Genomic DNA, 27,739 nt, shown 5'->3' on the forward strand with positions numbered 1-27,739 from the left:
TTTTAACGTAAATGACTGAACTTTATTGAAGGTTTTGTAGTTAACAGGACTGTTAAGAGAGCAGAATATTTTACACCTTATAGTTAAGAGCTAATTCTCATGAGAATACAGTACAATTAAAAGCTAATATAAAAGGGCATCCTCCTTCCACCATTCAAGATTTCATTATTTGTAAAATAAATGAAGTCAAGTTTAAAAATGTACTAAGCTTCAATGCTAGCAATCAGAAAGTTTCACGGTTCAGATGATTTTATTCCAGACATTTTTGCAATGCAGCATAATTTCACAGCCACAATGAAAAGATTTATGGCAGCTTGATACAAGTAGGATTTCAAAGTTGTCAAAAGGCCTTAAAAATATTATCTGCAGTTTAAAATGAATGATGATGAACTCCAAGTAAAAAAAAAAAAAAATACAACAAAAAACACCCACTTCAAATGCATATGAAATGCAAAAGTAATGCCCTGCAGGCTACTGCAAAAGTGTTGACTTGTCCTCAAAGAGATCTGTCAGTCAGCACAGCTTCTGGATAAGCACCAAAATACATATGTTCCAGCAACGGGCACACCATTCCAGTTGCACAGAGGAAAATAAAGAGAGTAGGGAGTCTTCAATTGATCATAGGCAGTTTTGAGAAAGAAAATCATGTTGCACTCAGTTTAAGATGCTTTAGTTGTTGGATACGAAGCACAAACACAAATGTTTTTATTATTAAAAAAAAAAATCCCAGTTGTGCCCTTTACATGTATTAAAGTGCATTAAGTCACCATTTTTAAAGCAGGCCAGAAAGTCCCTTTGAAGTTGGTCCCTAAGCACTGCAGTAGCATTTGTAGTGGTAAAAGTAGTGTATTACAGAAAGCCTGTTTCACACCACTCACACCTGTGAGTATAGTGAAATTCTGTAAATTGTTAGTGAAATATGTATTGAAGCTCAAAAAGGATAAGACAGTAGGAGTACAGAACAGCTTTGTTCTTGTGCTGTGGACAGAGATTACCTGTTGAAACTATCCCGCAGCCAGATACTTGTTTCCATGCACCTAAATATACTCTTTGCAGGCTTCCAGAGTATTTTCTGGTTGAGATAATTTGTACATAGGATTCCCTTAATGTCGATGTGCAGTATAGCATCGCTTTAATGGAGGACAGCTGTTTGTTAAAGCTAAAAACACCAATTTAAAAAGGCCCAGCACCTTGCAGCAAGTTTTCTAGTAAAAGGCCAATTTATTCTTCATCATCTTCTTCATAGTAACGATTCCTTTTGATCTGTTCTTCCACAGATAGATCTTCCATATCTTCACCCTCCCAGAAACCAACATCTTGGGATTTGCGATTCTGGTTAGGAGATGATTCCTTAGCAGTCACAACATTGGCTAAGCTGGAATGCTTAGGAGAATTTGGTTCAAGGAATTCTTCATTTGGAATTTCTTGCTCTTCCATAGCATGTTCTTCCTCATCTGTCTCTGCATTCACCTGGCCATTTTCTACAAAGTTATGCTCTACCGTTTTGATACCAGACAATTCCCGTTCTTCCTCTACATTTCTCTCTTCAGCACTCTGGATGTTTCTATTCTCAACCTTCTTTTCCTTTTGCTTTTTGTCTACCACGATCTCTCTCTCCAGTTCCTCGCTTCTTTTCGACGTGTCTCTCTCTGCCTTAGAAGGAGAAGATGAATTCTCTGTTTTATGGCCTTTAACAGATACTGTTCTAAACGAGGCTGCTACTGTAAAGGGACGACTTCTTTCCTTCAGTGAGGAAGTTCTTCTTAACTTTTTGAGATCCAGATCCACATCCTCCAGCACATCTGGCTTGGAAATCTCTTCTTCCGGGGGCCATTTGGGTTTGAATACTTTGATGCCCTCATCTAAGGCACTTCCTTGAATACCTTGGTCAGATGGAGGCGGCCAGGCAATCCTGAGCTTTTTTGTTTCTGCTGGTCTCTCTTCTCTTTCAGGCAAAGCTGAAGCTTTTGCTTCCATGCTTGCTGCCAGAACTCCTACTTTTGCAATTGGGGCATCCTCCACGCCTGGGCTTTGCGGACTTTCTGTTGCATATACACCGTGGACAGATTTCTCCAGGGATTCTTCACGTTCAGTTTTGCCTGCCCATAATTCCTTATGCTGTTTGTGTCCAAAGCCTTCATCATAATTGCCTTTAGATTTGAAGAGCTGATTGAAGTGAGGCTTGCAGTAAATATTCCCACGCAGAGATGCATATGTCCCAAGACTGTTCAGGAAAATACGAAGTCAAATGTTAGCATTCTGTGTCTCAGCCACCGAGATGGGTGTATATTTTAGTTACGTTACTGAAGAGATTCAATTTCCGTCTTCCAACATGTTTAGAAAAAGACAAGCTTACAGCTTTCATGAGTTTGTATGGCCCTCTTTTCAAATGTCAGGAGTTCTTCACAAAATTTGGACATTACATTTTTCCCCACATAAAATCACATTAAGAGTTTAAAAATAGACTGCATCAAGTGCAAAAGCCACCGGCAGAACTAGGACTATATTACCACTCCTACGCTCCTCTCCAATTCGCCGGATTATGGTTGCCTTCAGCTCAGCTAAGCCTGAACAGCATCCTACTCAGCTGCTGAAGAGGAAAGCTACACTTCCTAGACGGCAGCCAAATGGAGTGGTGTGTTTACCTGAGTTTACTGTTGCAATAGGAACAGCGGAAACAGCTGATGTGAAACACCTGCTGGTTGGCAAAGAGCCTTTCCATTGGGTACACAGTCTTCTGACACCCAACACAGGTTTCCTTCATTGGCAACTGAAATTTCTATGGGAAGAAGAGAAAGCTTGTTAACTGGAAAACTAATCAACTGCTAGGGGACTTGGCTTGCGTTCATGCACGGCTTCCAGAGTTCTCAGAAAAATTGCAGTGATTCACTTTCTGCAACTCAGTGCTAATTATGGCAGAGTGGGTTCTGGTGGGCAACGAGTGAGGAAGAGGCTATGGCAGGCCTACAGGATTGCTGTGGCTTGACAGTGAGCCAAGATTTTGCCCCAGTGAATTCCACAGCTGAAGCATCACAAGTTGAGCAATGGTTGAGAAGGAACAATGAAAATACTAGAACTTAGTTATAACTTTGACTGAGCCAGTTCCCAAAAAGCCATCTAATCTATTTCTGCAACCTCGATTTTTCTTTATAGGAAAATTATGAAGAAATATTCAGGTAGATTGCAGTCAGTATGGACTTACCAAAATAAAAAAAAAGCGTAGAAAAAGAGCTGAAATAACCTCAAAATAAAAGGTAGAGGGTGGGAGAGGAAAGGAGTGAAACAGGCTGCTCAACAGTTTGAAATGATCCACTTTTGCTAAATGCTCTCCTCTTAAAGAGGAGGAAATAGTCTCAGCACAGATGCAGGCAGCAGGAAACACTTCTGACTTCATTTGTAAGCAATTCCAGTTCTATCGCAAAGAAACTATACTCAGGTTTCAAGACACACAGCCCTCAAACTTTCTCAAGACTTAAAGTGAGCAGGGCTTTGAGGTTAAACAGCTAAAATTGTTTATGTGCTCACTAAGAGAATTTCCTGAGCATTTAGTGCAAGGGTAAGCTTAAACGCTAAGGAGTCAAGTGTCACTGCTGCACTGTATGGGAACGATTTCAGATTTTGTTTTCCGACAGCATCAAGGAAGCAAGTACATTGTCCATGAAAAAAGGTCACTTGATGCCATTCACTTCTTGGAATCTATTAAGCTTGGCCAATAGGGAAGACACTTTAAAGGAAAAATTAAATAACTTACAGTTGAAAAATTGGCAGTCTCAGGCTGCATGTTGATTACAACTACTTTAGCGGCAGGGTAAAAGACTGCCTAGGCTCTGTACCGTGGGTCTGCATAGACACATTGATACTGTACCTTTTCTTTGACAAAGAATTACCTGCTACAAACGTACTAAAAAGCTTTAAGGAAAAATATGATGGCTAAAGAAAAAACAGGAAGGTCACAGGAAGACATAATTACAGCAATTTATTTATAACAGACTAGAAACAATGGTCAGGCAATGAAACTTGCAATACGAGAGGGACAGATTGCTGAAGACAGAGCCAGCTGAAGTCAGTGTGTCACAACCATAAAGTTTGCCGCCAATTTAATTCCAGTTTAATAGGTATTTCAATTTTTTTAAGGCATTGCTTGAAGTTATAGTAGATTAAAGTTCTAATTATGATGACAGCTTGACCAACAAAAGTTCAGAGTTCCTTTTGAAAAAAAATCCACAATTTCTAGGTGCTGCCAAAACTGCATATGAATTCTGAATTTTAAGTCACTAAATGAAATATCAAAAAATGAGACTTTACTGATGCAAACAAAAATCTAATCATCCATGCTTGCCACAGGGAGCAAGGCAGCAACAATTTGCTTGCCCATCAAAAAGTAACTCTCCCTGGAAGCTTAGTTTAGCAAGATGACATTACCGTGCTGGCATGTGCTTCTGCAATGCACATCCCCATCTAAGAGGAGGAACTTACTTGCATAACAATGAGCCCTATGTCTGATGGAGAGGCGTTTCAGGGCGTGAAGAGAAAGAAATTCCTTTCCAGGCATACTACAGATAGGAGCTACAGGAGGAAGGTGAGGCCCAATAAATATAAAAAAACTTGAGAGAAAGCTGAGAGTTGAGCTCACATTAGGAGGGAAGCAGAAGGCAGGAGTAGAGGTTAGGAACCAAGAACAGGAAACAGAAGCTGGAAGAGACAAATAGGAACCTTACATGAATAAACAGCATCTGGGTTTCTATCTCAGCAGTACAGCATCTAAAGCAGTAACAAGGCAGAGGACTAAAATGGTTCTAATAATACAGAGAGCACAGAGGACCAAGACACACAGGTTGTGTGTATCTTGTACGCTGCAACAGATTGAGATTACAAAAGTGTTATAGGCAGCTCTAATTTCACATACTGGCATTTATACTCCAGAACACTAGGAAGCCACATCTCACTGGTCTTCGTGAGGCCAGCGCTGTTCCTCTCAAAGATGGGGAAAACAACAAAAGCACAGTTGTTTCCTCAGGAGTGAGCCAGGAAGTCTGTGGCAGCCCAGGGAATAGGCATCCTAACTCCAGACAGCACACGTGACAAGAAAGTACAGTGTAATCAAAATGCTCAGCACTGCCGTTTCTGTGTCTAATAAGATTAGCAAATACATTCCTATCCAAGAAGTTCTCCATCTGCTTTATAGCTCCCGCTAAAGAAAATGTAACATTAAGGACTTGCTATTCAGAATGCCAAACTCAGTCTTTGTAGAGTCAGTCACCGCAGTGCCCTTACTAGAAAGTTGCTACCAACTGCAGTTACCTTGGGAACAGCTGGAAGAGGAGGGTGGAAAGCCAAGTCCCAGCCTACAATCAGGACCGCAGTGCCAGTCTCTAGGAGCAGTGACTTTACAAGAGGCATAGACAAGCCCTGATACGATCCCCTGCTCAAACCCCTTTTCCCACACTGAAGAGAAACTGCCTCTGCCACAGAGGCACGCTGTTGTAACAGCAGCAGGGCAACTCCCAGCAAGCAACTCAAACTTAGTCTTTGAAGAAAACCTGACAGTTTTGAGATGCTTTTCCATTCTGAATTCAAGTTCCCTCATGAACACAGTCTGATGAAGACAGATCAGATATTGATACAGTTACTGCCAGACCCTTTGTGACACATTGGTTGCATTAAGGCTTTTCAATATTAAAGAGAGAAGTTAGTTGTTTTTAACCATCACCATTGTTTGAGAATAAATAGCTGCTTTACCTTCACTCCTTTTGACAGAGATGCATCTGTCTGGCCAGCAGGTTTAGAACCAAAGTTTTGCTGCTTTGTGCTGACAGGTTTCTGAACTTCTGTCTTGCTCTCCAAGTTTTGTCCAACTAAGGGAACACAGGAGGAAGAAAAGGTAATTACAATGACTTTTAAACCATGGAAAGCTTATGCTCATAAGACCGAACAGCAATCCTACCAGCTAAGGGCTAACACATTTTTTTTCTTGAACATCTGCTACTAAACCTTTAGATCTAGATACTTAAACATGATCATTCTACTTTTCTGATTTACCAGGAAAGTTAAGTTGATATGTAAAAGAAACTAATATACGGGGATCCAACATCTAACTTCCAGGAACTGTTCTTCATTTCTGCAAAGTGCTCACGTGTGGGCTTCAATTCAGGTGTAAAGCTAAGGCAACATGAGAACATGCTTACGTCCTTTACTGAATAGGAACTTGTCTATGTCTGGACAACACCAAAGACACTTGGTAATTGTCCTGCATTAACAAGTACTTCAGCCTATTGATTGATGTAGTAGCTGCCAGAGCTCTAAGTTTAAGTCCCAAATGGTGAGGAAGCTACACTTAAATACGTTCAATCAGAGCAAACAAGAGTTACAGATGTCTTAGAATTACAATTGCAAATGAACTGCTAAACCTGAAAGAAATTCTTACAAAGTTTGAGCTAGGCACAGGACGGATTTTTAGTACAAGACAGGTTTTTATTGGGTCAAATTCATCATTTGACAGGACTGATCTTAAGCATCCTACACACAACTGGGCAGAGTTAGTGCTTTTCCTCAGCCATGTGCTTTACTCCCGTTGAGGCAGGAGAACAAGTGCTTACCACTGCCATCCTCTAGAAGACCAGAGTGGAAAGACAAGCTGTTCTCACCTACAGAAGCCTGCAAGAGAATATTAGACCATGAGCACCTTTGACCTTCTGAAGTCTGAATAATCATGGCCTAAGTAACACAACAGGCAGTTTGACACTGTAAGTACTTAAACAGGAAGACACTGGCCACTCTGAGGTGCACATGGAGCTACTTTCTGTTTTGTAGGGCACAAGGCAGAGTCCAGCTGACTGCCAAGAATGTTAGTCCTTGCTACAAGGTAGACATCCTCATAATTTTACAGCTCTTGCAATATTCAGATCATCTGCCATAGTATTCACACACACAAATATCATATTTTTGTCTTCCCAAACACCTGCAGCTTGTACACCTTTATCTGTTAGTCTTCAGAAATCCTTGTTGATTTCGTTGATGTACCTCCCAGGTTTTCTTACTTAGAAATCCCTTGACACCAAGCACTACACATTTACTGGAAATCTCATGGCTTCCTCCAACATTTGATAAATCTATGACATTTAAACATTCAGCAAAGACAGTACTTTTGGGAGAAAAAAAAAAAAGGAAAAAATAACAGCTGAATTTTAAAAAAAGCTTTTGTGGAACTCAAAGTCTGCTGTTCCCAGGTTGGGACAAACATGCCTGGACCTATGCTGTTCATCCTCCTTCAGAAACATTCATATTTAAAAACAAAACAAAACTTTTTAGAAAAGTTGGATATAAACCAGTTTCAGATACTAAACATGTTACAGATAAAGCTCTTGATGTATATTTCTTTATTAAACTTGGCACTATTGCTATTAAATCAAATAGTTGTAAATAGCTACACTGAGAAACTAAAGTACTGTAACAAGATTAACTGCAAATCATCACTAATTCACTTTAATGATTGGAAGGTCCATTGCAAGCAACTGAAGTTTGCAAATTAATAAGGTAATGAGGAAGCAAGTTACATATATTAACATACTCTGGTCTACTGAAAAAAAAAACTATAACACTAGTATACTGGGAAGTGGATCAGCATGTTCTGTGGCTGTTAAAGAGTCACACTTGTCTGGCTACTAGATCTTTCACGGATTCAGTGTGAAAAATGACAGAGAAGGTTAGCAAGTTTCTTTTGTTTCCTTTTTGCCAGAGGATTCCCATTTCTGACATTTACCACTAGTAGTTTTAATTAGGCTTATTTCCAAAGTTCATCATGTCATTTCAAAAGGACAATCCTGGCTCTCAAACAATGTTCTATTCAGGTTCTTTATTGCACCTGGACACCTCAACAAGTAACTTCACAATTACAGCTGAATACAAGAAATTTTATTCAAATCTTCCATTCAACAACAGAGAAGTATTCTGATTTAACAGGTGTTCTTTTAATTAACTCACCTTTTAGCAAAAAGCAGCCTCCACCAGTTAAACATGAAGCTGCTCAGCTGTCAGCGAGGAACAGCTGAAAGCAACAATTTGGCCCCTTGCCCAAGGAAGGCTGGAAAGCTCTAAAAGCCCTCCTGGCATTAGGCTGCCACGTGTTCAAAATGGCTGGAATACACAGTACCCCATTATTATTCAGCTACTTTTATCCTGTGTGCTGTCCCCAGTTTAGTATACAAATGCATGAGCATGCTTTATTATCTCTGATTCCCAGAGTAATTTAGTCTCAATTTACAGCTGAAGCTCAAACCCAGGAACAGACCCAAACTGGCATTTTCAGTTACCTTAATCAAAATTTAGCCACTAAATGCAGAAGAAACAGTGATAAACTCCTTTTACGTGTCTCACACAACTCTTGTCATGGGGTTTTTTCCTGGTGTGGTTTCTTTTTTCTTTTATTTTCTTTTATTAAAAAAGAAACAAAAAACACCAGAACCCACAAACAAGACATATACCTAGCTATGAATCATCTTTTTACAGTTAGGGAACACGACACAAAAAAGTTTAGGTGGCTTCATCATAGTTGTCAAAAACTAATGGCAGAGTAAAAAAAAAAAAAAGAACAAAAAAACCCCACAAAACCATCAGAGGTTTCAGCCCTAGTCAGCTACTGAAGCCATCAGAAAATACACAAGTATGATAGTGAAGGATTGTGCCACACTACAGGCATGTCATTAATGAGAAGACAGGGGAACTCTCCAAGAAAACATAAAATTTGTCTCTAGGTATTCTCTACAACTGCTTAAAAGTCTTCCACAGAGATGTGCTAACTTATAATTCAGATACAGTCTAAGAAAATAATTTAAAAAAAAAAAAATCAGGAATTCTGCAGCATGTAAACAATCTATCAGCTGCTCATATTCAATTTCTAGATGGCATGTGGAACAAGTATATCAGCTGTGCTTCTACAACTAGTTCCACTTAAAGTGAAGTCCTTGATCTTCACCAGCATAAGCATCTTACCTTCTCCCCATCCTGATAGGAAATGGAGTCCTCAAGACTTGGTGGCATATTCTCCTTCTGCTCAGATTTGTAATTCTTGAGTTCACTTTCACTGGCTTGAATCTCATTCTATAGAATAAAGCACTTGAAAGTTGACAGGTTCTTTTCCCCTAGGAAAATACTTGCTTTCTATTTTTCTTAAAATCTTTTTTAAACTGTTTTCCTAGTATATTCAGTGACAATTAAGGGAAGGGGCCTAAAAATCTATACAAACTTGGTAAGTGATACATTCGAATGAAGAAATTACTCTATGGAGGTAATGCCAGCATTTTTCTAAACAACGCCTTTTCTTTACTTCCAGATTCCTGTTTAAAATCAACTCTCACTTCCCCTGCTCAATCCACATCTTCCTTTTCCCGAAATGTTACCTTTTCATTTGAAATTACAAGTATTTCAAGCCAAGCACTATCTAAAGCACTGTGTAATTGAAAAATACAGTTCAACATAAAAGCAAATCCTACCCTTGCTTCAATACTAGTCAAAAACCTAATTCTGTTATTTACCAAGATTTTTGTTCTTGACAAACTGACGTAAGATTTTCACAGAAGAATCTTTCAGACTAAAAAAAAAAAAAAATCCAGTGAAACCTTGTGTTTCTTTCATTGCCACAGGATACAAGACAATTGGAGAAAGACTCGTGCCTTTCACAAGGCATCTTCTCTGTAACATGAAAGAGAAACAGCCAAATGCCAGCACCAGCATCTTACCAGATTTTGTAAACAAGCCTGCACAAAACCAAACATGTCTAATAGGTATGTAATTGAATGTTAGAATTTTAATGTATAGATCTCTAAATATGCTGTCCATCATCTCTCCCTCCCCTTCCTGTATCACTTGCAATGCATAGAAATGATTGCTTCTCACCCTTACTCTAACCAACTGTAAAAGTGTCTATCAGTTTTAATCCAGGCCTAATTACACCACAATGCCTTCAAAATAGTTGTTCCCAAGAGAGATTATGGCTTTTCTTTGTAGCACAGATGTGACACATTTTAAGAGAAGGGAAGTACAAATACCACACTACCATATCAAAAGAGCCCTAGTTGCTTTGTCAGCAGGGAAGGAGAACATCCAAGAGTTACGGCTGCTATTGGAACACAGAAGTACTGCAAACATTGGCCTCAGAAACTGTTGTTTGCTCCATCTTATGTGCTGCCCTTTTTCGATTTTGGTCTGGCACATCGACGAGATTCTGCCAAATGGGACATCCTAAGAGCATCAGGCTGGACCGACACTCAAACTGGTAGCGTTGGGGATTTGCAAACAAGAGTCTCAAGAGACATCTATGGTAAATCTCTTGCCATTAGGACATAGTTTAGTGGATCAGCTACCATTCTGAGCCACAAACTGGAAAAGGCAATCTAGCAAACTGAATCCAGGCGAGAAACAGGATGCAGAAATCAGCAATTAGCAGTTAGTCAGATTTGTTGCACTGGCTGCAATTACTTTCCATTCATGCAGTGAAGTTTACTCGACTTTCCTCCCAAGGGTTGGAGAATTAGACCCACTCTGCATATGAAATTCAGAAATCATTTCAGCTGGGTAGAGACTTGCCTGTCTACAAAGATAGCCAGGAAGCATGCACTCTTCCAAAGCTTAGAACCATCATTTTTGGCTTTTATTTCCAGTGCAAGTTTCCTAACTTAACAAGGCCTATCCTCTTAAAATTTACTACTCTGGTTAATAAAAAAAAAACCCAAAAAAAACCCCATACTTAAGCACTAAAAGTTCCCATCATTAAGCAAAAGTATCTAACAGTTCCAGCAAATGTACTTCAGCACTTTTTAACAAAAGCTTAGATTCTTGCAATCTCTTCAGCTGCAATGCTTTACCATGTTTCATTAATTGCTCATTTCCTGATCAAATATCTGCAAAATTGGCACGGGTTCATTCACTGCAAGAGTCTAATTGGATTCAGATAATGGGTGAGAAGACTTGAAGGGATGTGAAAAGCAAAAGGGAGGAAAGCTGACTGGAGATCCCAAAGCTGCAGGCCAAGAGATCCAGGTTCTGTGCACTGTATGACACAAAGTCACTCCATCTTACTGTGCCTCAGTTTCCCCTAGCTTATAGCTAATGTACAATACAGAATTGAGTTTGGGTTTTTAGTTTTTTAAAAAACAACAACAACAAACATGCAAAGAGCTACAGACACGCAGAAAGAAAAAGAATGTCAGCTATTTTTCAGAAGGACCTCAGTCAGGGTGCCAGCAATTAATTCCTTGGAAAACTTTCAAGATTATTCCAGGAAGATGCAAATACTTATTTCTTTCTGCAGTATGTAGAGGCAACTCTTCATTAGAAATTACTGCTATGGGCACAAAGTTATTTTCAAAAGAAGATGGCATTATCTTCAAAAAGCCTGGTTTCCATAAGATCTTCTTTCCAGTCTCAGGTTGGGACAAAAATTCACTTCTACACAAGCCAAAGAACATACTTACTGTGGTAATGAGGCCTGTGGAACTGCCCTGCTTGGACACAGCTGCCTGATACTTCGCCAGCCTATCCTTTATTGAAGTTTCTGTTAAGCGAGGCATCTCCAGGCTTTTCTTGGTCTCTGCCTTATCTGGGCTGAGTGCTGGACTAGTATCTACAAGATGCCCTGGAAAAAGAACTACATGAATAAAGGGTAACTTTCAGGAACACCAGTAGACCTGTCTACAGAAAGATTTACAAATCCCATCCCTTCACCACTCCCAAGACCACTGAAATTCCAGATCTGAAGAGCGCAGAAATGCTTCAGTCAAAGGTTTATGCTCCAAGTCTCATAATTAATCCAGCTAGTTTCAGAAGTAGCGTATTCACCAGATGCAGCGTCCAGCCAGTGGTCTCAGAAGTAATGAGAGCAAACAGTTTTAACACTGAAGATTGTTTCGCTGTTATTGTCAAATGAAAGCAGCTGCTACAGTGGCTAAATGGAAACATACATCATTCCTGTAGTGGAATAGTTGTCAAAGTCTTTTGGGGAAAACATGGGAAGCGAGGAAGGTAGTCTCACCTGCCACTTCCACCTTCTCCATGAAAATAATTTATCGCATGACATGTTACAGATGAGGATCTCGAGAACAAACATGTTATGAAATAATTCAGTTTAGTCTCGCAGGAACATTTGAAGCATCTGTTTTTATCTCAAGAGGAAAGAAACATTTGGGAGCTTAAGTCTTTGCATAGGTACAGATCTCCTGACTCTCAGAACTATGCCCCATTACTTGCCATCCATCTTTCGCTTTTGCTGTCAGATGTTAGCCAAACAGGTTTAAAAAGCCAGCTCCTGTGACCGTTCTGCTATCTAACTTCCTTGTATAATGGTCAGGTCTTCAGTAATAAGCTTAATTGTTCAATAAAGAATGATAAAAAAACGACCTTTCACTAGCTAGTGGCCTTGAATGACTAGTAAGTTGTATGAATCATTAAGGTGCCTCGTGGGGACAATAAACAAATGTAAGTAGTTCTTGCCATTCTCTCCAGTATTGCTCAAATAAGGACACAATGTGCATCACGAAGTAGTGAGATATATTAGCCATAGGCTGAAAACACAAAAGATTGTAAATGCTTTGTTAGAAAACAGTCTCCAAACATACAAAAAATACCTAATTTTGCTCAAGTCATAAGGCTAGCTGTAGTTACCTGTGTCTGGACAAGGTAGGAGGGATGAGAATTAAAGCAAGAAGGAAGAAGGCATTTTGTCTTGTCTGTTAACTACTTTCTAAATTAGTTTGACTATTAAAAGTAGTTCTAGGATTGTCCTAGAGGGTTCCATTCCTTAACTTGCTAGTTATCGCCTTGGTTTCCCGCACTTAAGAGTATAACGGTTTAAAATTCACAGCAAGACTTAATTCATTAAATGTAATGCTCGCATGGACTTTACAGATGGAAGATGGCTGCACTTCCTTCCATTTCTGAAAGGCAAAAGTTATTTCCATTGTTTTGTATAAAGTAGTTTTATTTTACAAACAAAAACCACAACAGAAAGCATGAGGTTTACTGACCTGATGTACTATGGCTCTTCTCTCCTTGGCCAACATCAAAGTCCTCTGAAGAGAGGCTGTTTTCAGAAATCCTCCTACCGACTGCTGTCTTCCTCTGGTCTCTAGGGACCTGTTAGAGACAAGACCCACCTATCAGCTGCCTGGGCAAACAAAGATTGTTGCGTATAATCCTTTAAGATGCACAGGTGTCACTAGCAAATCTGCTTTACTGGAATAAGCAAGTCTAGCAGGTGACATCTTATTTAACCAATATAAAGTTCGATCACAGAATACCTGATCCTCTGTAACCTGGAAAACACTTTCTTGAAGAGGTCAGTAGATGCCCTTTGACTAGTTATCTTTGTTGAAAAGTCAGAGAACCACAAAGATCAGATTTTTAGGCATTTACGACTGCAAATACAAAAGTTCAGTCTAGATTTTGCATTTCATACAATTTCTTTTGAAGCTAATGTTCAAGGTCATTTTATGAAGATTTAAAATCAGAAAAAGGATTAAAGGAGTGAGCTATCAAAAATTTGCACTGATTTTCAGCAACAGAAAGAAGAATAAATACTACTGTAAATAAAGTTATCTAAAGTTACTTGTTTTGATTTGGATAGCTCATGCCTTTGCTACCAAATAATTCCCTAATTAGGTCTGATAAGGCTTGAAGCTTAAGCAGGAGAGTGCTAGAGATAAATATTCTCAGATATCCAGGATAATCGCTATCGGCAAGGCTGCAGTGCTGGACAGGGTGTTCTGTAGCACTACCACACAGATGCTCTGGCTGGCTCAATCAGATTTGATACTCATTTGTTGAGACCAACTCCCCCAAATATAACACTCAATAAAAGAAATTGTGAAAAGAAATTTCACCAGCTTTGATAAATGCTCATGAAGTGCAGAGTTTAATTTGACTTCATCAAGATAGGATGTTTTCACAGCTGAAAGTCAACCTATAAAATACTAGAAGGTGATAGATCTTTGTTCCCTCCCTAGGAAGAGTTAAATCACAGAGCCAGTTGGAAATTAAGATTGAGACTAACGTAGGGAAAAAGGCAGGTTTGGCAAGATGCTCCAACCACACATTCCCCCCCAACCACCCCCAACTTCCAACAAGTTTCTTACTTGCTGGTCACCAAACTGAAGGAAATTCCAAAGTTTTATTTTAACAGAACTGCACTGTAAGATAATCACTGTGAAAAATCAGGCTGCTTTGGCATACAAAACAGCAACTTTACCAGGAAAGGAAAATGCAGCTGGAAAACCTCTTTTTCCATTAGCATGGGAAATATTTTCTATTTCTGTGGTTTAAGATTGGTAACTTTTCTTAACTGGAAAAGAGCTCAGCTATGACAAGTCTTTTCCTTTCATTGAGTGTGTTGATAGGTTCAGTTTGGGAGTGTCTGCACACTTGTAAGGACTTGCAGATTCCTCATTCTGTGCAAACTATCCTTAGATGATTCTTATTCAGCCTATGTCTGCTTTAATGTCACCTTGAGCCCACAAGTCTGAAGTTCTTACCACTCAGAAATTTGTCGTTCAAAAGGTCTAGCTTTTAACTAGTATACAAAGAAGATCATTATAGACAGAATACACTTGAAGACAAGATCCTTTGAGGACACAGAAGAGAAAACATGTTTATTGGCCCGCTTGAAACCCCTGACTATTTTATCGCTGCCCTGGGTTTGTTTTTTTAATTTTTTAATTTTTTTTGTTTTGTTTTGTTTTTTGTTTTTTAATAATATGGCACCACACACATTTTCTTGCACACAGCAGGAGTGACGAAGCTACAAATGAAAAAACAAGTTTGCAGTATAGACACATGGGAAGTTTAACTGGCAGCAGAATGTATAAGGAAGTTTTCACTACTATGGAACAAAGGTCTTAATTCAAATAATTTAGATCCAGCATCTGGGATCCCAACCTCACTGAACAAAACCATCAGCACTTTTCAGGAGAAAAAGACAGTTAGAAATCAAGATTGGAAACTTGTTTGGGTTGCCTCTTCTCATTGTCCTTTGTTTCAGAATCTCATTTCAATTTATTTTCACTGTAGTCTCTCTCCAGTAACATCATGCTGAACTGCCCTCACGTTGAAAAGAAAGAATTCTCAATTCTCACTGAAATTAATTATTAAATAAATTAAACCTCTAAATAAGAGTTGGCAAGGGGCCAGTGTGTTGTCAAACAATTATGACAAGTGTTCAGTCAGCTACCACCAACAGGAATTCTGGATCATGGTCCAGCATCTCATCTAGACACATGCACAAAATCAAGGTTTTCTTCCAAGCAGCCAAAAACCTCCATATTTTTACCAGCAGCGAAGGATTCAATATCCATCAGAAACAGACTCTTCTGCTTGACTTCATGAAGGCTGGCGAGTTCTGACTTAAGAGCAAAGAGCTTTCCCTCCATTGTACCAGCTTGCTGTGGAGTCCACGGCAGCAGGAAAAGTTCAATCATCAGAGGTAGCCATCTCATAACCAGCTAAAACACACTGACTTAATGAGTACTCCAACTGTCAACTGAATCACCTCCACAGTCCTGCCAGCTCCTCTCCTCCTGTCCTCTTTTCCACCTCAGACATCTACAGGTATTACAATTTCACCTGAAGAACTTTCCTGTAGATAAGTTGTATAACACAATTAGCCTAGGTCTTGAGAGTAAAAATCCAGAACACCAAAATACAAAAGCTTTAGTTAGAGTTCAGAGATACTGCTGTACATGTCCCAGTACTAAAGCCTACAGATATAAAGTCAATGTTGTGTAGATTTTATACCAACATTTTTATATTGTGGGGAAAAAAAGCACAGTAATAGGGGGGAAAAAAAAAGTTTAACAAAGGTAAGATGAGGGGCTTTCCCCATTACAATCAATAGACTGACCAACCATAAGTAAGTAGGGTGATTACGGCTCATGGAAGGTAATACCTTTCACATGAAGGAATCCTTGACTCCCAACCTTACGCCTATGCCACTCAGTTCCTTTTACAGCCCCCTGGGCCACAATTCCCATGCCACAGCTTCTGCTACTCGCAAAATGAGATAAAATGTTCATCATGTCTGGAAAACCTCAAGGTTCTCAGACAAGAGAGGTGAGTGCGAGGTACCACAGAATTAACAGCATTTCGCCTGGGGCATGAAGAGTTGTTGGGCAAAAGACCAAATAAAAGTTACACCTATTTCATTATATACTGTGTCAAATGTGACCCTGCACATAAGGTTAGCTACACAAGACAGTAAGTTTTTGCCTTAAAGAAAAAAACACAAACCAACTTGGAGACAACTTTAAGAAGTATTGCAGATCTGCTTGCTCTTTCTTTTCTTCTGATCTTCCTTGTGTATGCTTTTGCTATCACTTACAGGAAGAATTTTTTGAAATTGATGAAAGACTTGATGTTCAGTCTTTGCTTAGTGCTGAACCAATCTAGACTGACATGCCTGCCTCTAACGTGGTTAGAGCATTTTTTTCCATGAAGATGCAATAAAAAAAGATCTGCTTTGTATCTAAATTGCAGAAGACAGAGCAAGGTCTGAATGGATAAATGAATAAACTAGGAGGTTTTGCTTATAACCCTGAAAATGAGAATAAGTTTGTTTAGAGTGGGTGATTGAGTCAGGAAATCCAGGCTCTAATCTGGATTCTTGCCAGAGACTTGCCCAGCAATCAGGCAAGTCATTTTATCTTTACTGCTATGAAGTTACAGCCATGTTGCTACTTAGCTTATACAGATGTGTTGTCAGCAAAGCTCCAACAGCACTTACACCTTAGGACTGAAGTAAATACCAAGGAAAATTGCCGTGTCTCAGCTGAAGCCTTGCTTGCACTTAAACCAGGGGTTTATCAATGGCCAGTTCAGGAAAAGCATAAATGGAAGAGGCAGTTGCAGAGCTTGCAGTTAGCCAAACTTACACTATTGCTGTAGTTGCTTCCTACCTTAGTGAAAAAGATCTGTGTCCCCATAGCGCCTACTTATCTTCATTGTACGTGACTGCATGACATCATCCTCCAGTCCTCAGATAAATTCCCAGAACCAGAAATCTTACAATAGTGCTTTCTAATTACAAAGACACCCCCTCCCCCCATACACTTAAACTTTAGAGCACTTCGTGCCTTTTCCCTTCTAAAATTAAAAAGTAACCAGATGAACTTGGAATAGGAATACAATGTGAACCTAACCTGAATAGTTTCATACCTACTGTATGGTATTTACTGTGTTCAATCAGTTTTCAACAATATTTGACTTACTAAGCTTGACAGGAGTATCAGTTCCAGATTCAGTCAGCTCCGAAACAATTTATTCCCCAGGCTAAGATAAAGTTACTTGAAGCCCATCTGCAAAACGGTACTTTCCTGTGGAATCCTGACTGATTAATCCTACAGAGGGAGTTCAGAGAAGTGCTATCGGGAGATCACCCTCCGCAGCCCGCCCTTTCAATGGATGGGATAATATGGGCAGCTCTTACATGACAAAGACTACAAAAATCTAAGTTGTGAAATTACTATATACAGACCCAAAACTCACTTTAACACAGAGGTGCTCCTCTGAAGTCCTTAATTGTTACATATTTAAACAACTTTTGTACAAAATTTGTTTGTTTTACTCAATACTGCAAGAAAACCACCCACAGTAAAACAAAGCCAGAAGTATAGGAAACTATGAGAAAACTGGAAAATCCACCAGCATCAAGGCCTCAGGACTGTGTTGCAAGTCACTAGCATATGCAACTCATTTTCTAGTTAAGCAATTCTCCCTGGGGACACACAGTCTGCAGTCCACATGCAGGATCAGATTTCATGAGCAGATGTAGGAAAATGCAAGCCCCGTGCATTTGCAAGTCAAAACTAGTGAAGGCAGGAGCTTGTCTGGCTATCTCTGCTTATTTTTCCCCGTGAGGGCTTTTTTTCGATAAGAAACATTTGTTAAGATACAAAGATGAGAGAACAGCAAGGAAAAGAAGGCAGTGTTTCACAGGACTTCTATATCTCTCTGTAAGTGCATATGTGTGACTCACATACTGATACGTATATAAAAAAAACCTCTTAACTCTGGCAGTACTTCCATCTCAACTGCAACCGCCCGAGACTGTTGAGTTCACTTCAAACAGTTACTTTTTCTTTTATATATATACACATATATTTTTACACAATTCATGTTTGCATAGCTCACCTTAATCTAAAGATATAAACAATCCCAACTTGCTTTAAAAAAAAAAATCTCTTAATAAATTCCATACTTATTTTTCTCTCTTAAGTTGTACCCTTTTCACAAGCAAATTCATTTTACGTCTCCAGTGAGCAATCACAAATAGCTACAAATCCAAGCACTCTGAAGATATTTCTGTAGCTCAAATAAGTTATTAACACCAGCTACGTTATGTTTCAACTAAAACAATGAATACAATTATTTGCAGAGTCAATAGTTCGGAGCCACTCCCTCCAGGGACTTTTCCTGATGCCCAAGAGGCAGCAGAGTTTTAGTTTCTCTTAAGATTTGAAGGGACAGATCCTTACCTTGGTCTGAGTCGCTTCACCCTTTTCAAACATCATCTTGAGCTTGTTCAGCGGAACGCTGTATTTCTCGATCTTCCCCGAAGAGTCCGTGTTTTCGCTGGCTTCAGGCTTTTCCACTTCTCTGGACTCTCTCAGACAGTTTTCCATTTTACCGCTCTCTGGTGAGTGGCTTTTAAACTTTCTGCTGTCACCACCAGGACGCTGCAGCTGGCCAGGGGTGCTGGAAGGGGCCTGGGCGTCAGATGTAGCACCAGCCCCCGGGGTTTGCTCCGCGTCTGGGGAAGAAGCAGGGCTGCTCCCGACTCCGAGCCCAGGGCTGGCGACCTTGTGCCTAACCTCAGCACAGCTGCTTCGTAGCGTTTCCTTCTGAGACTCCGTTCCCAGCACTGGATTCTCCCACTTCTTCTTCAGTATGCTCAGATTCCCCCTTTTAAAATGAGGGGGAAGATTTTCTGTGTTCTACAAAGAACAAGAAGTTAATTCCAGTTATATGCCTGATGAAGCATTAAAGCACTTCCTTTCTATGCAAAAGGAAGCTAAAGGCTCAGGACTGATCTCAGCTCTCTGCTTTTTCAGACAGCTGTGAATAGTTACAACTGTGCCACATGGAGAAAGCATCCAGGATAGGAAAGGAAGGAGGGGGGAGAAAAGTCAGGAGCTAAAGCAGGAAGTGAGCAAACAGGATGGCCTTATAAGGAAAAAGGGAGTCAAGCTCTAATGAGTTAAATGACACACAAAAGGCTTGAATCCACACATGAAGGAAAGGGGACCAAAATCCACACAACAAGGGTCTCTAGTCCTAGAACAAGCAAACAATAGCAAAAGCAGCCATATGAGAGATAGGTGGTGTGCCAAATGTTGCAATGTCTTCCAGCTGGTTCAGAAGACAACAATTAGTAGGCCTTCCAAAAAGCTACAGATTAGCTTTCAGAAACCAATACTTTTTTGGAGTTGTGTATTTCTACTATCAGTTAACCGTAGCGTTTTAGTTACAAGAGATCTGTCTTCAGTATTTTATAACATGCAGTGTAAGGCTCAAGCTAAGCACTGACAACAAACGTCTTTTTGCTCCTATTTATAAATACCAGTTCATTTGCTGGAATTTTTCTTCTATTTCACTCAACACATTGAAAGCTTTCGGATGGAAACATGCACACAAGTCACAAATGCTGCCTTACTACTGTGAGTTAGATGGTAATACATGGAGCAGTAGTACCCCTCATATTCAAGTGCTTTTCAGACTAGTTTTGCTTACAAGTAGTTACCTCTCCCCAGAGTAACAGACCAGCCCTTGTTGATCCATTCAAATCTAATACCTGCCACCACTGCATTTTTGCTGTCTCTCCCTTATGGAGACCACTGTGGATCAAAATCATTGCAAGTGGAACAGGTCTGCAAGGCTTACAGGAATTAAACAGGATTAGCAGCTATATTAGGATTTAAGTCTCTCACCCTATTACTCTTCTGGTCACATTTTGAACACTGCTTTGCAAATTAACTTGAATCCACCTAGACTCAAAAAAGGTCAGCTTGCTTGCTGACTGTGTTTAAAAGAAAGTACTAAAGTTATAAGGCAAATGTTGTAATGTAACAGAAGTACTGAAAATTGCACAGCAGGTTTCCACAGAACACCTCTGGACACGATGCCTACGCAGTCCCAGCATACTTCATAAACACAAGTCATTCTTGCTTGGGACTTGCCTGTTCCCTGATCACACAAGCAATGAAGAAAATTTAAGGCTGGAGAGTAATTTTTGGAATGCTTCTTTTACCACACCTATATCGTGAACAGAAAAAGAATGACTCCCCAAGCATTAAAGAGATCAAGGCAGCATGGTCTAACAAAGACTTACCTATATATCCTGAAAATATTGCCAGTCTTTTTAAATAAAAATTAAACTGAGGATCTGCTTATACAAAGACCTGCAATCTTAGTGCCTGGTATTTCAGCCAGGGTCCCCAGCCCCAGAACGGTAAGTGCAATGTAGTTTACAGGAGGGAATGCGAGGCTGTAACAGAGCCAAAAAGGATGCCTCCCCCTCATCCAGGGGCATTTTGAACCCTGTAAGCCACTTCAGAGAAGATCCCCCTTAATGGATTCTACAGCTATCAAAGATACACACATTAGATTTCAGAGAGGCTGGTAGCTTCTTTTAAGCAGACTTTTAAATTTAGTTAAGAAAGGAAGAGGTACCACACAACTGCCTCCAGCTAAGAACAAAGAGGTGGATATTCATGTGTTGTGGTTTTGCCTTTTGCTTAGGAGGGAATTGGTGATTCAACATATAGCTTTGGGCAAGGCACTTGATTTTCTTTCATTCACACTGGGAAAGGGTAGGGGGAATGAGTCAAAAGCAAACACTATGTCTAAGCCAAGTTTTCTGTAGGACACATGGCAGCAACTTTGATATTCCAAAAATCAACTGTCACAGAAACATTGCATGTAGGTGATCTGTTCTGATTGCAGGCTATTGTTTATTGCCTAGGAAACAAATACTTACACTTCTTTTCTTCTCAGCAGTGGCTTCTTCAGCCGCTTTCTGATACCTTTGAGAAAGAGGAAAGAGAGGGAAAAAAAAACCCCAACAAACGGTTTTTAACCAGAATACTGAATGCTCTTGAAGACAGCTGAGATTTTTTTTCCCCTCCAAGGATTCTGTGCACTTCCCAGACTTATCAAATAAAACCAGAGGCTGGAAAAACAGTAGCAAATAGTACCAGAAAAATGCAAAGTGATAGACACAATTTAAGTCATTCAGTTTACAATAAAAGCATACATTAATATTTTTCATTACCTAAGCACTCTGATTCTCAAATATAAACCGTTTACCTTGGAATAGCTGTATTGTTTCCACCACCCAGCTGTCTGCTGTGCCCCCTTGGAGGAATAACTCAGCTATTTATACAGCAGCTGCTGAACCATAACAAATTACAGCTTGGCATACGCAGAAAATCTACATAAGTGCCAGTTTATTTTACTATGCTGCGTTGTAAACGGCACCAATTCAGCAGTTGCTTCATGAGCAGCTGAACCATCCCAGCAGTGGAAACAGTAATCACAGCCCTCTGAAGATAAGCCACCCTGGATCATGAATCAAAGTCCTTTAAGAAGCTATAGAAAACTCGCAGCAAACTGCACAACTGCACACCACTCCACTGGGCATAAGTACATCCACAGCTAGGAGTGCACAGACCGTGCTGATTACTATACCGCACAAGGTGACTGCGCTTTCCTTTTGAAATGCACAAATGAGTCAGATGTGACAAATTTTGCCATTTTTAAGTAGAGCTCTGCTTTTCAAAGAGAAGAAACGTCACCCAACGTCTGCTTGGGCAAATGATGCTTCTGTCTTTCTTATCTGTGGAATTCTACTTTTGATACAACTGTGAATATGTTACAGGCAGTAAATGAGACACTAATATCATAATAGTCATCAGCCTCAGACTTTAAATAATTGCTGGTATCAAACCAATAACTAATGTATATCACGGGCTCAGTTCCTTCTAAGAAAAAAATTCTTACGTGCAGATACCTGCTCTATTACTCATTTTTTCATTATAACAATTGGGTTTTTTTCCTGCTGTGAATGGTGTGCTCCTATGTAGATTTCTCCTCTTGTTACACTAGAGAATAGACAAATTGTACCCTTACTTATTTCTGCTCTGCAAGCTGCATTTACTGTACAGACTGAAAGCTGCTAAAGGAGTGCAGCCAGCCCTCTTTAATCAATACAAACACACTAACCTATGTCTCTATACTATAAAGGTTCCCAAATTTGAACGAGACATGCTGAGAAAGTAAGTTTATGGACAAAGAGATCAACACTGGAAGAAGCAACAAAGAGAGATATGGGGATGAAAGTCAAGTACCACACTGGAAAACAAACAAGGATTGAAGAGTCCCAGACAGCAGTCGCTCTCTAAGTTAGCCCACCTCAGCACACTGTTGCAATTTGCATGTCTCTGACCTGACAAAACTGATAATCTAAACACTATATGGAATGAAAAAAATGTTTTCACATAGAAATATTTAGGGAACAGCAATTTAGAAAAATTATGCTACTCACTGTGAGTGTCAGTGTTGGCAAAGCCAGGAAGTAGGACTGTGTTTTTCCAAGGAACTGACACTGCTTATGTAGAGGGACCCGACTTAATCTTAAGGAATAGCAGTTTGTATTACTTCCAGTAAGCCCTTTTCAAAGGATTATCAACATTTAGCAAGATGCCCAGGTTTTGTAATCAAGCTTCAATGGGTGAACAGATTACCTGAAAGCAAGCAGCTTCTCCCTAGGACAGAGTACTTAAAGAGTAACTTGAAGAGCTATGTTTGTGTGAAGTCCAGATTGCAATTATCCTTCCCCTACAGACTCCATAAAGTTTCTCCCACACTCAAGATTTAAATACTCCAAAACCTTGCTACGGTATTAATGCAATAGCCTAGGAGACTCGTTTGCCCAAATCCCATTGAAAATCCAAGCTGTAGTCTATGTATTTCCTTAAGGAAATAAAAGCTTTTCCAGAAAACATGTACAGGCTACCACCACTCAGCTTTCTCAGTGTATAAATTACTACTTTAGGATTTGACTGTAATCCATCTCTCGGAGAAAAGGGAAGGGTAACACTCCTTTTCTACACGAGTTTTGTGAGACATCTGGAAGGGGACATCTGTGAAGAACATAGCTACTGTGAAATTCTCTGACAGAACTCTTACTAGGGGGTTACATCTATCACCCGCAGTTGACAGAACTACTGTTTCTAACTGGTCTCCAATTAACTGATAAAGGATTACTGCTACTTTTTATAGTACCAGGCAGGAAATGCCATGTTAGCAGAGAAACCTATGTAGTTCATGCTTAAGCAGTTAAGGACCATTTCTGATGAAGTAAAACCCTAATGGCAACAGCCGCCTACATTCCAATACTCTGCCCTCAAAAACAAATTGCAATTTGTAGTTTGACAGGAAACGTTCTACTTTATTTTCTGGCAGCAGAAAAAAGATATTATAATTCTGATTGCTGAAGCAATATAATGTCAGCAATTAGAAAAACTGTTGCCTGGCACATATTAAACCAGAAACTTAAATGCCTACAGAGCTATACTATTTTTAAGAAGCAAAGCAACTGTCAGCGAAGCAGTCATTGTTCAGGGTACCAGCTGTCAACCTACACACACGGCTTGTGTTCAGCAGCCTCACAGCACTTACTTGGAGAACCTCTCCACAAGAGCTGATGACTTATTCTTGTTGACTAGAGAAAGCTCTTTCGCAGTGATTTTCAGAGACTGTGAAGTCCATTGTCTTCTATTAAACGGGGAAGGCTCCATCTTATCACCACAAATACCTGCTCAGGAAGAAAGTACAGCGTCAGTCAATAGGAATTATGTGAGTAGAAAAGTAGTTTCACAAAGTGATTCGATACTAAGTCACCGTTCAGGTGCTCCCAGCGTACTCGTGCCACTAAGTCCTGATCATTCAGGATCTTGTCCATCAACTGACATAAAAAAAAGGCATCAGATTAAAATTGTAATTTCCTCTGCAGATGCCATTGAGATGGTGCCCTTGATAAAAACCCTAGCCACAATGAAAGGGGTGAGAGATAAGCCATAAGCCAGAACAGGAGTAAGAAGCAAGCTGTGATTGAAGAGGATGCTAATGTGAAGCTCTGTATTTCCTATACGCACACGGGCTCCAGGCAGCCCTAATATGCACTCTCTTGCTCTGGTTTCTAAACCAAACATGCTGGCATTTATGTAAGAAGGCTTGAGTTATGAAACCTAAGAGGATGTAGTTCCTATGCAAACATTTCTCATTCACTTTTGTGGCATTCATTCTTAACGCAGCAGCCGTTTCCTCCGTGAGCTGAAACAAGTCTTCTGTTCACGGAGGCAGCTGTAAACCTCATGTTGCAATAGCTATCAGTTACCTAAAGGAATAGTTTTAACTACCCTGTCCAGCTGTAAACGGGAAGAGATTTTTGTACAGCTTTTCACCACAGAAGCCAACAAGACTATATCAGATTTTTTTTTACATACTTAGTTTTCTTTTGTGGAGGAGGAAAGGAGGGGAGATTAATTTAAAAAGTTCTCTGATAAGACGAAAATAAAGCTTGTAGGGCAACGCCTTTCCTTTTTTCCTCTTTTCTTTTATCCCTGGTCTCATGTCACACAATGCCTGTAGCAAGTGCACTAACTGATCCTACAGTGCTCACATCAGGCAGCCTGATCTCTTTCTCCTATTTTCCATCAGTTTCTTTAACTGATTTGCACCGTTAGGTCACAGAACTCTGGAAGTCTGAGTACAGGTGCGCTTGGCCACTAGTTACGCTGTAAATGGAAGCACCTTAAGACAACTTGATATAAACAGTCAATCAAATGTAGGAAAGAAATCCTCATAGGCATATAATGCAACTGCTTAAAAATGATGAAGACTCTGAATTCTGCAACGCCTCAGTCCAAAAGAATTCAGCTGCAGCAAGCGGAATCTCGCTGATTTTGTGAGTCTCAGCAATTTCCAGCACTGAAAGGGGAGCTCTGGGTCTGTGAAGTGCCAAGTTGGTGCTGGAACCAGAGGAACCTCTCTAGTGCTGCACCCTGCTGCTGCGTAGAGATAAAACAGGCAGCAGATGAACACGTTGCTGTCTTGGATATAGTCAGGAAGAACGGGACTTTCTCTAACATTCCTTAATTCACCTGATGTAATGGAGAGAATGACATACCATGCCAGTACGTGTTTTTTCAGGATAGTGATTTAGATGGTGCTTTTAGATGTACAGGTTGAACTATTGTGGCAAACAAGAAAAGTTACGCTGTTTTTGTTGTGATGTTGAAACACACTGAAACTACTTATCAATGTTACGCTTCCAGTTGCGGCTTACTGCAGCTTCAGACTGGCATCTCCCCGTTAGGCAGTCTCTGAAATGCATCCATTGCCCCTTCCAACTGGCAAGAGAAGCTCGGACTGCAGAGCTACTTTCTGAAATCTGTGCTTTCTTGAAAACATTTTGCATCTCCACGTTACCCTCTATCTGTTAACTTGTCAACTTTTGTCCAGACTGGACTAAGAGAAGGATGCTCTCCGTTTGGCTGGCTTAAAATAGTTACCAGTCTTTGGCAACTGCAGAAACGATCATCCACAAAGAAAAAGGATCTAATTAGAATACAAGAGGAGCACTCAATTTTCTCCCTTTTTAAAAAGCATATTGCATGTGCAAATAAATACGCATTTCTGTGATTACAGGATGTAGTCCCCTGGTGCTGATGCCCAGTAGCAAACATTTAGTGTATAGATTTAATGAAGCCACGGAATACATATGCAGAGATTAGAGATAGAATTTACTCCTGAAAAATATAAGTCCATGTTAAAAAAGAATTCTGAATCAGCCGTGTAATACTACAGTTTAAATTTTGTTTTATGATTAATCTGGAGCCAAAGGAGATCATCTGGAGCCAAAGGAGATCACCTGAAGCCCTGCGTTGCAGTTTAAATCGTCCTTCACAAAGCAGTGAGTTTTGCCCAGGAAACAGTAGCAGGGCATTCATTAGAAGCCTCCCTTGGCAGAGATAACAGGCTGCTCATTGACACGCACCTTACACGGAAGGACAGTTTCAGTAAAATACTAAGAAAACAAAATCCAGTTTAATTGTGCAGAAAATAAGCCCGGTTTTGATGCCCAAGCAATCCATTGCAGCGTGTAGCGATCACTGTTCGTGGATGCATTTTCTCCCCTGTTGTGTTTTTGTTCCGTTTCCCTACCATTTTCCCCATGAAAGCCACAGGTACGGTAAGACAATCAGGCCTGTTTTGGCAAGAATCTCTTTACAAAGGCAGTAGCTGCTGCTAGGGTGTTCAAATGGAAAGTTAAGAAGCATATTTGGAATCTCAGCTGCTAGAAAAGACATAAAGCAGAACACTAAGATGCCCTGAAACTTGCGCTCCCACATTTTTAACGCCATTCCACATTCTTAGCACTTGCCCACACGTTTATAGTTGCATCGTGTTCAAGCGTCTCTGTACTTTTTTTGCTGCTCCTTCTGAGTAATTTATTCCAAGTCATTTCAGGAAATAGTCCTCTATTGTACGTACTAAAGTTTAAACAAGATCGTGAGCGTTCTGCATATTGCAATAGAGACGGGTTATGCTGAAGATAGCGTGGAGTCCAGAGGAGATGGAGGGGGGGACGGGGAATCTAGAGTCATGCAACATGCTGAGGAAGGGAAGGACTGTGATTTAGCCACTGTAATGCACCAAATCTACCTCCAATAACTCCAACTAAGAGTTTAACAATAGAATAAAAATCCATACATCCGGAAAGGTCCTGAAAGAAAACCTTTTTGTTAACACCTGCCCCAAAGTGGAACTGGTTGACTTATTACAGGTGGTTAAAGTGTCTGCAGAACGGGACATCTGCTGAAACAACTCATTACCTAAGAGCAGCTTGGGCATCCGAGCAGGACACAAAACCGCCAACAGCAAGAAGGGGAGAGCAGAGGTGGGCGCGCATCCCTCACCTCAGGATCTTTATAACCGCCCGCACGCCCCTCTGGAGCTGCGCGCCCCTAAAACACCTTTTCCTGACGATAACCTACACCAAGCTGTGAGCAGCAGCGGTGTGGCAGGACCGGGCTCTTCCCGCTTCCCGCACTGCTGCCGCTGCCCTCCCGCTTGAGCGGGGCACCGCTCCCCCGCGCCCCGGAGGCGGCGTTGGGCCGAGCAGCTGAACTCCCGAGGGCCCGCTGCACAACGCCGGCAGCGTGCCGCCGCCAGACCAGCCCGTTCAGCCCCAGACCGTGCGAGCCGACAGAGCCCCGGTGCCTCCCGCGGGCGCTGCCGGCGGGGCCGGGCACCGGAGGGGAAGCCCGAAGGGACGCACTCGAGCCTGCCTCCGAGCCTGCCTCTGGGGCGGCTAACGGGCTCCGGGCACCGACACAGCCCCGCACGGCTCGCACCCCACCGCCGGGCTGCCGCGGCCCAGCGCCCGGCGGGAGCCCCCGGAGCGGGTCCCGCTCCGGGCAGCCCCACGGCGGCCGCCGCCCCCCGCCGGCAGGGCCCCCACCGCCCCGGCCCCGCTGACAGGGCCGCCGGCGGGAGCGCGCCCCCCGCCGGCCCGGTGGTCCTGCCTCCCCCCCCCCCGCCCCACGCACCTGCGGCGGCCGCGAGGCGGGTCCCGCGCGCACACCTGTCGCGGCTGAGGCGGCGACTGCACCTCCGCGCCGGCGGCGGCGCCGGGCAG

The 27,739-nt window shown here is 41.1% G+C and overlaps 1 protein-coding gene across 2 annotated transcripts; it reads right to left on the reverse strand.

Annotated features, from left to right (window-relative positions):
• On the reverse strand, positions 1-27,705 carry LIMA1 (LIM domain and actin binding 1). Of its 2 annotated transcripts, none has more exons than XM_076360294.1 (11): positions 27,651-27,705; positions 23,716-23,851; positions 21,014-21,059; positions 18,513-18,971; positions 13,017-13,125; positions 11,469-11,629; positions 8,989-9,096; positions 6,597-6,654; positions 5,740-5,855; positions 2,646-2,779; positions 1-2,224 (listed from the first exon to the last, which is right to left on the reverse strand). In XM_076360294.1, the coding sequence occupies exons 2-11, from the start codon at positions 23,832-23,834 to the stop codon at positions 1,222-1,224; spliced, it is 2,313 nt and encodes a 770-aa protein (XP_076216409.1). In that variant the 5' UTR covers positions 23,835-23,851; positions 27,651-27,705; the 3' UTR covers positions 1-1,221. The 2 variants fall into 2 exon arrangements, with proteins under 2 accessions (XP_076216409.1, XP_076216408.1); XM_076360293.1 differs by having other exon boundaries at positions 11,469-11,641.
• Between the last annotated feature and the right edge of the window lie 34 nt (positions 27,706-27,739).

Source organism: Aptenodytes patagonicus, chromosome 27 (genome assembly GCF_965638725.1).
Source record: "Aptenodytes patagonicus chromosome 27, bAptPat1.pri.cur, whole genome shotgun sequence".
Taxonomy (NCBI): Eukaryota; Metazoa; Chordata; class Aves; order Sphenisciformes; family Spheniscidae; genus Aptenodytes; species Aptenodytes patagonicus.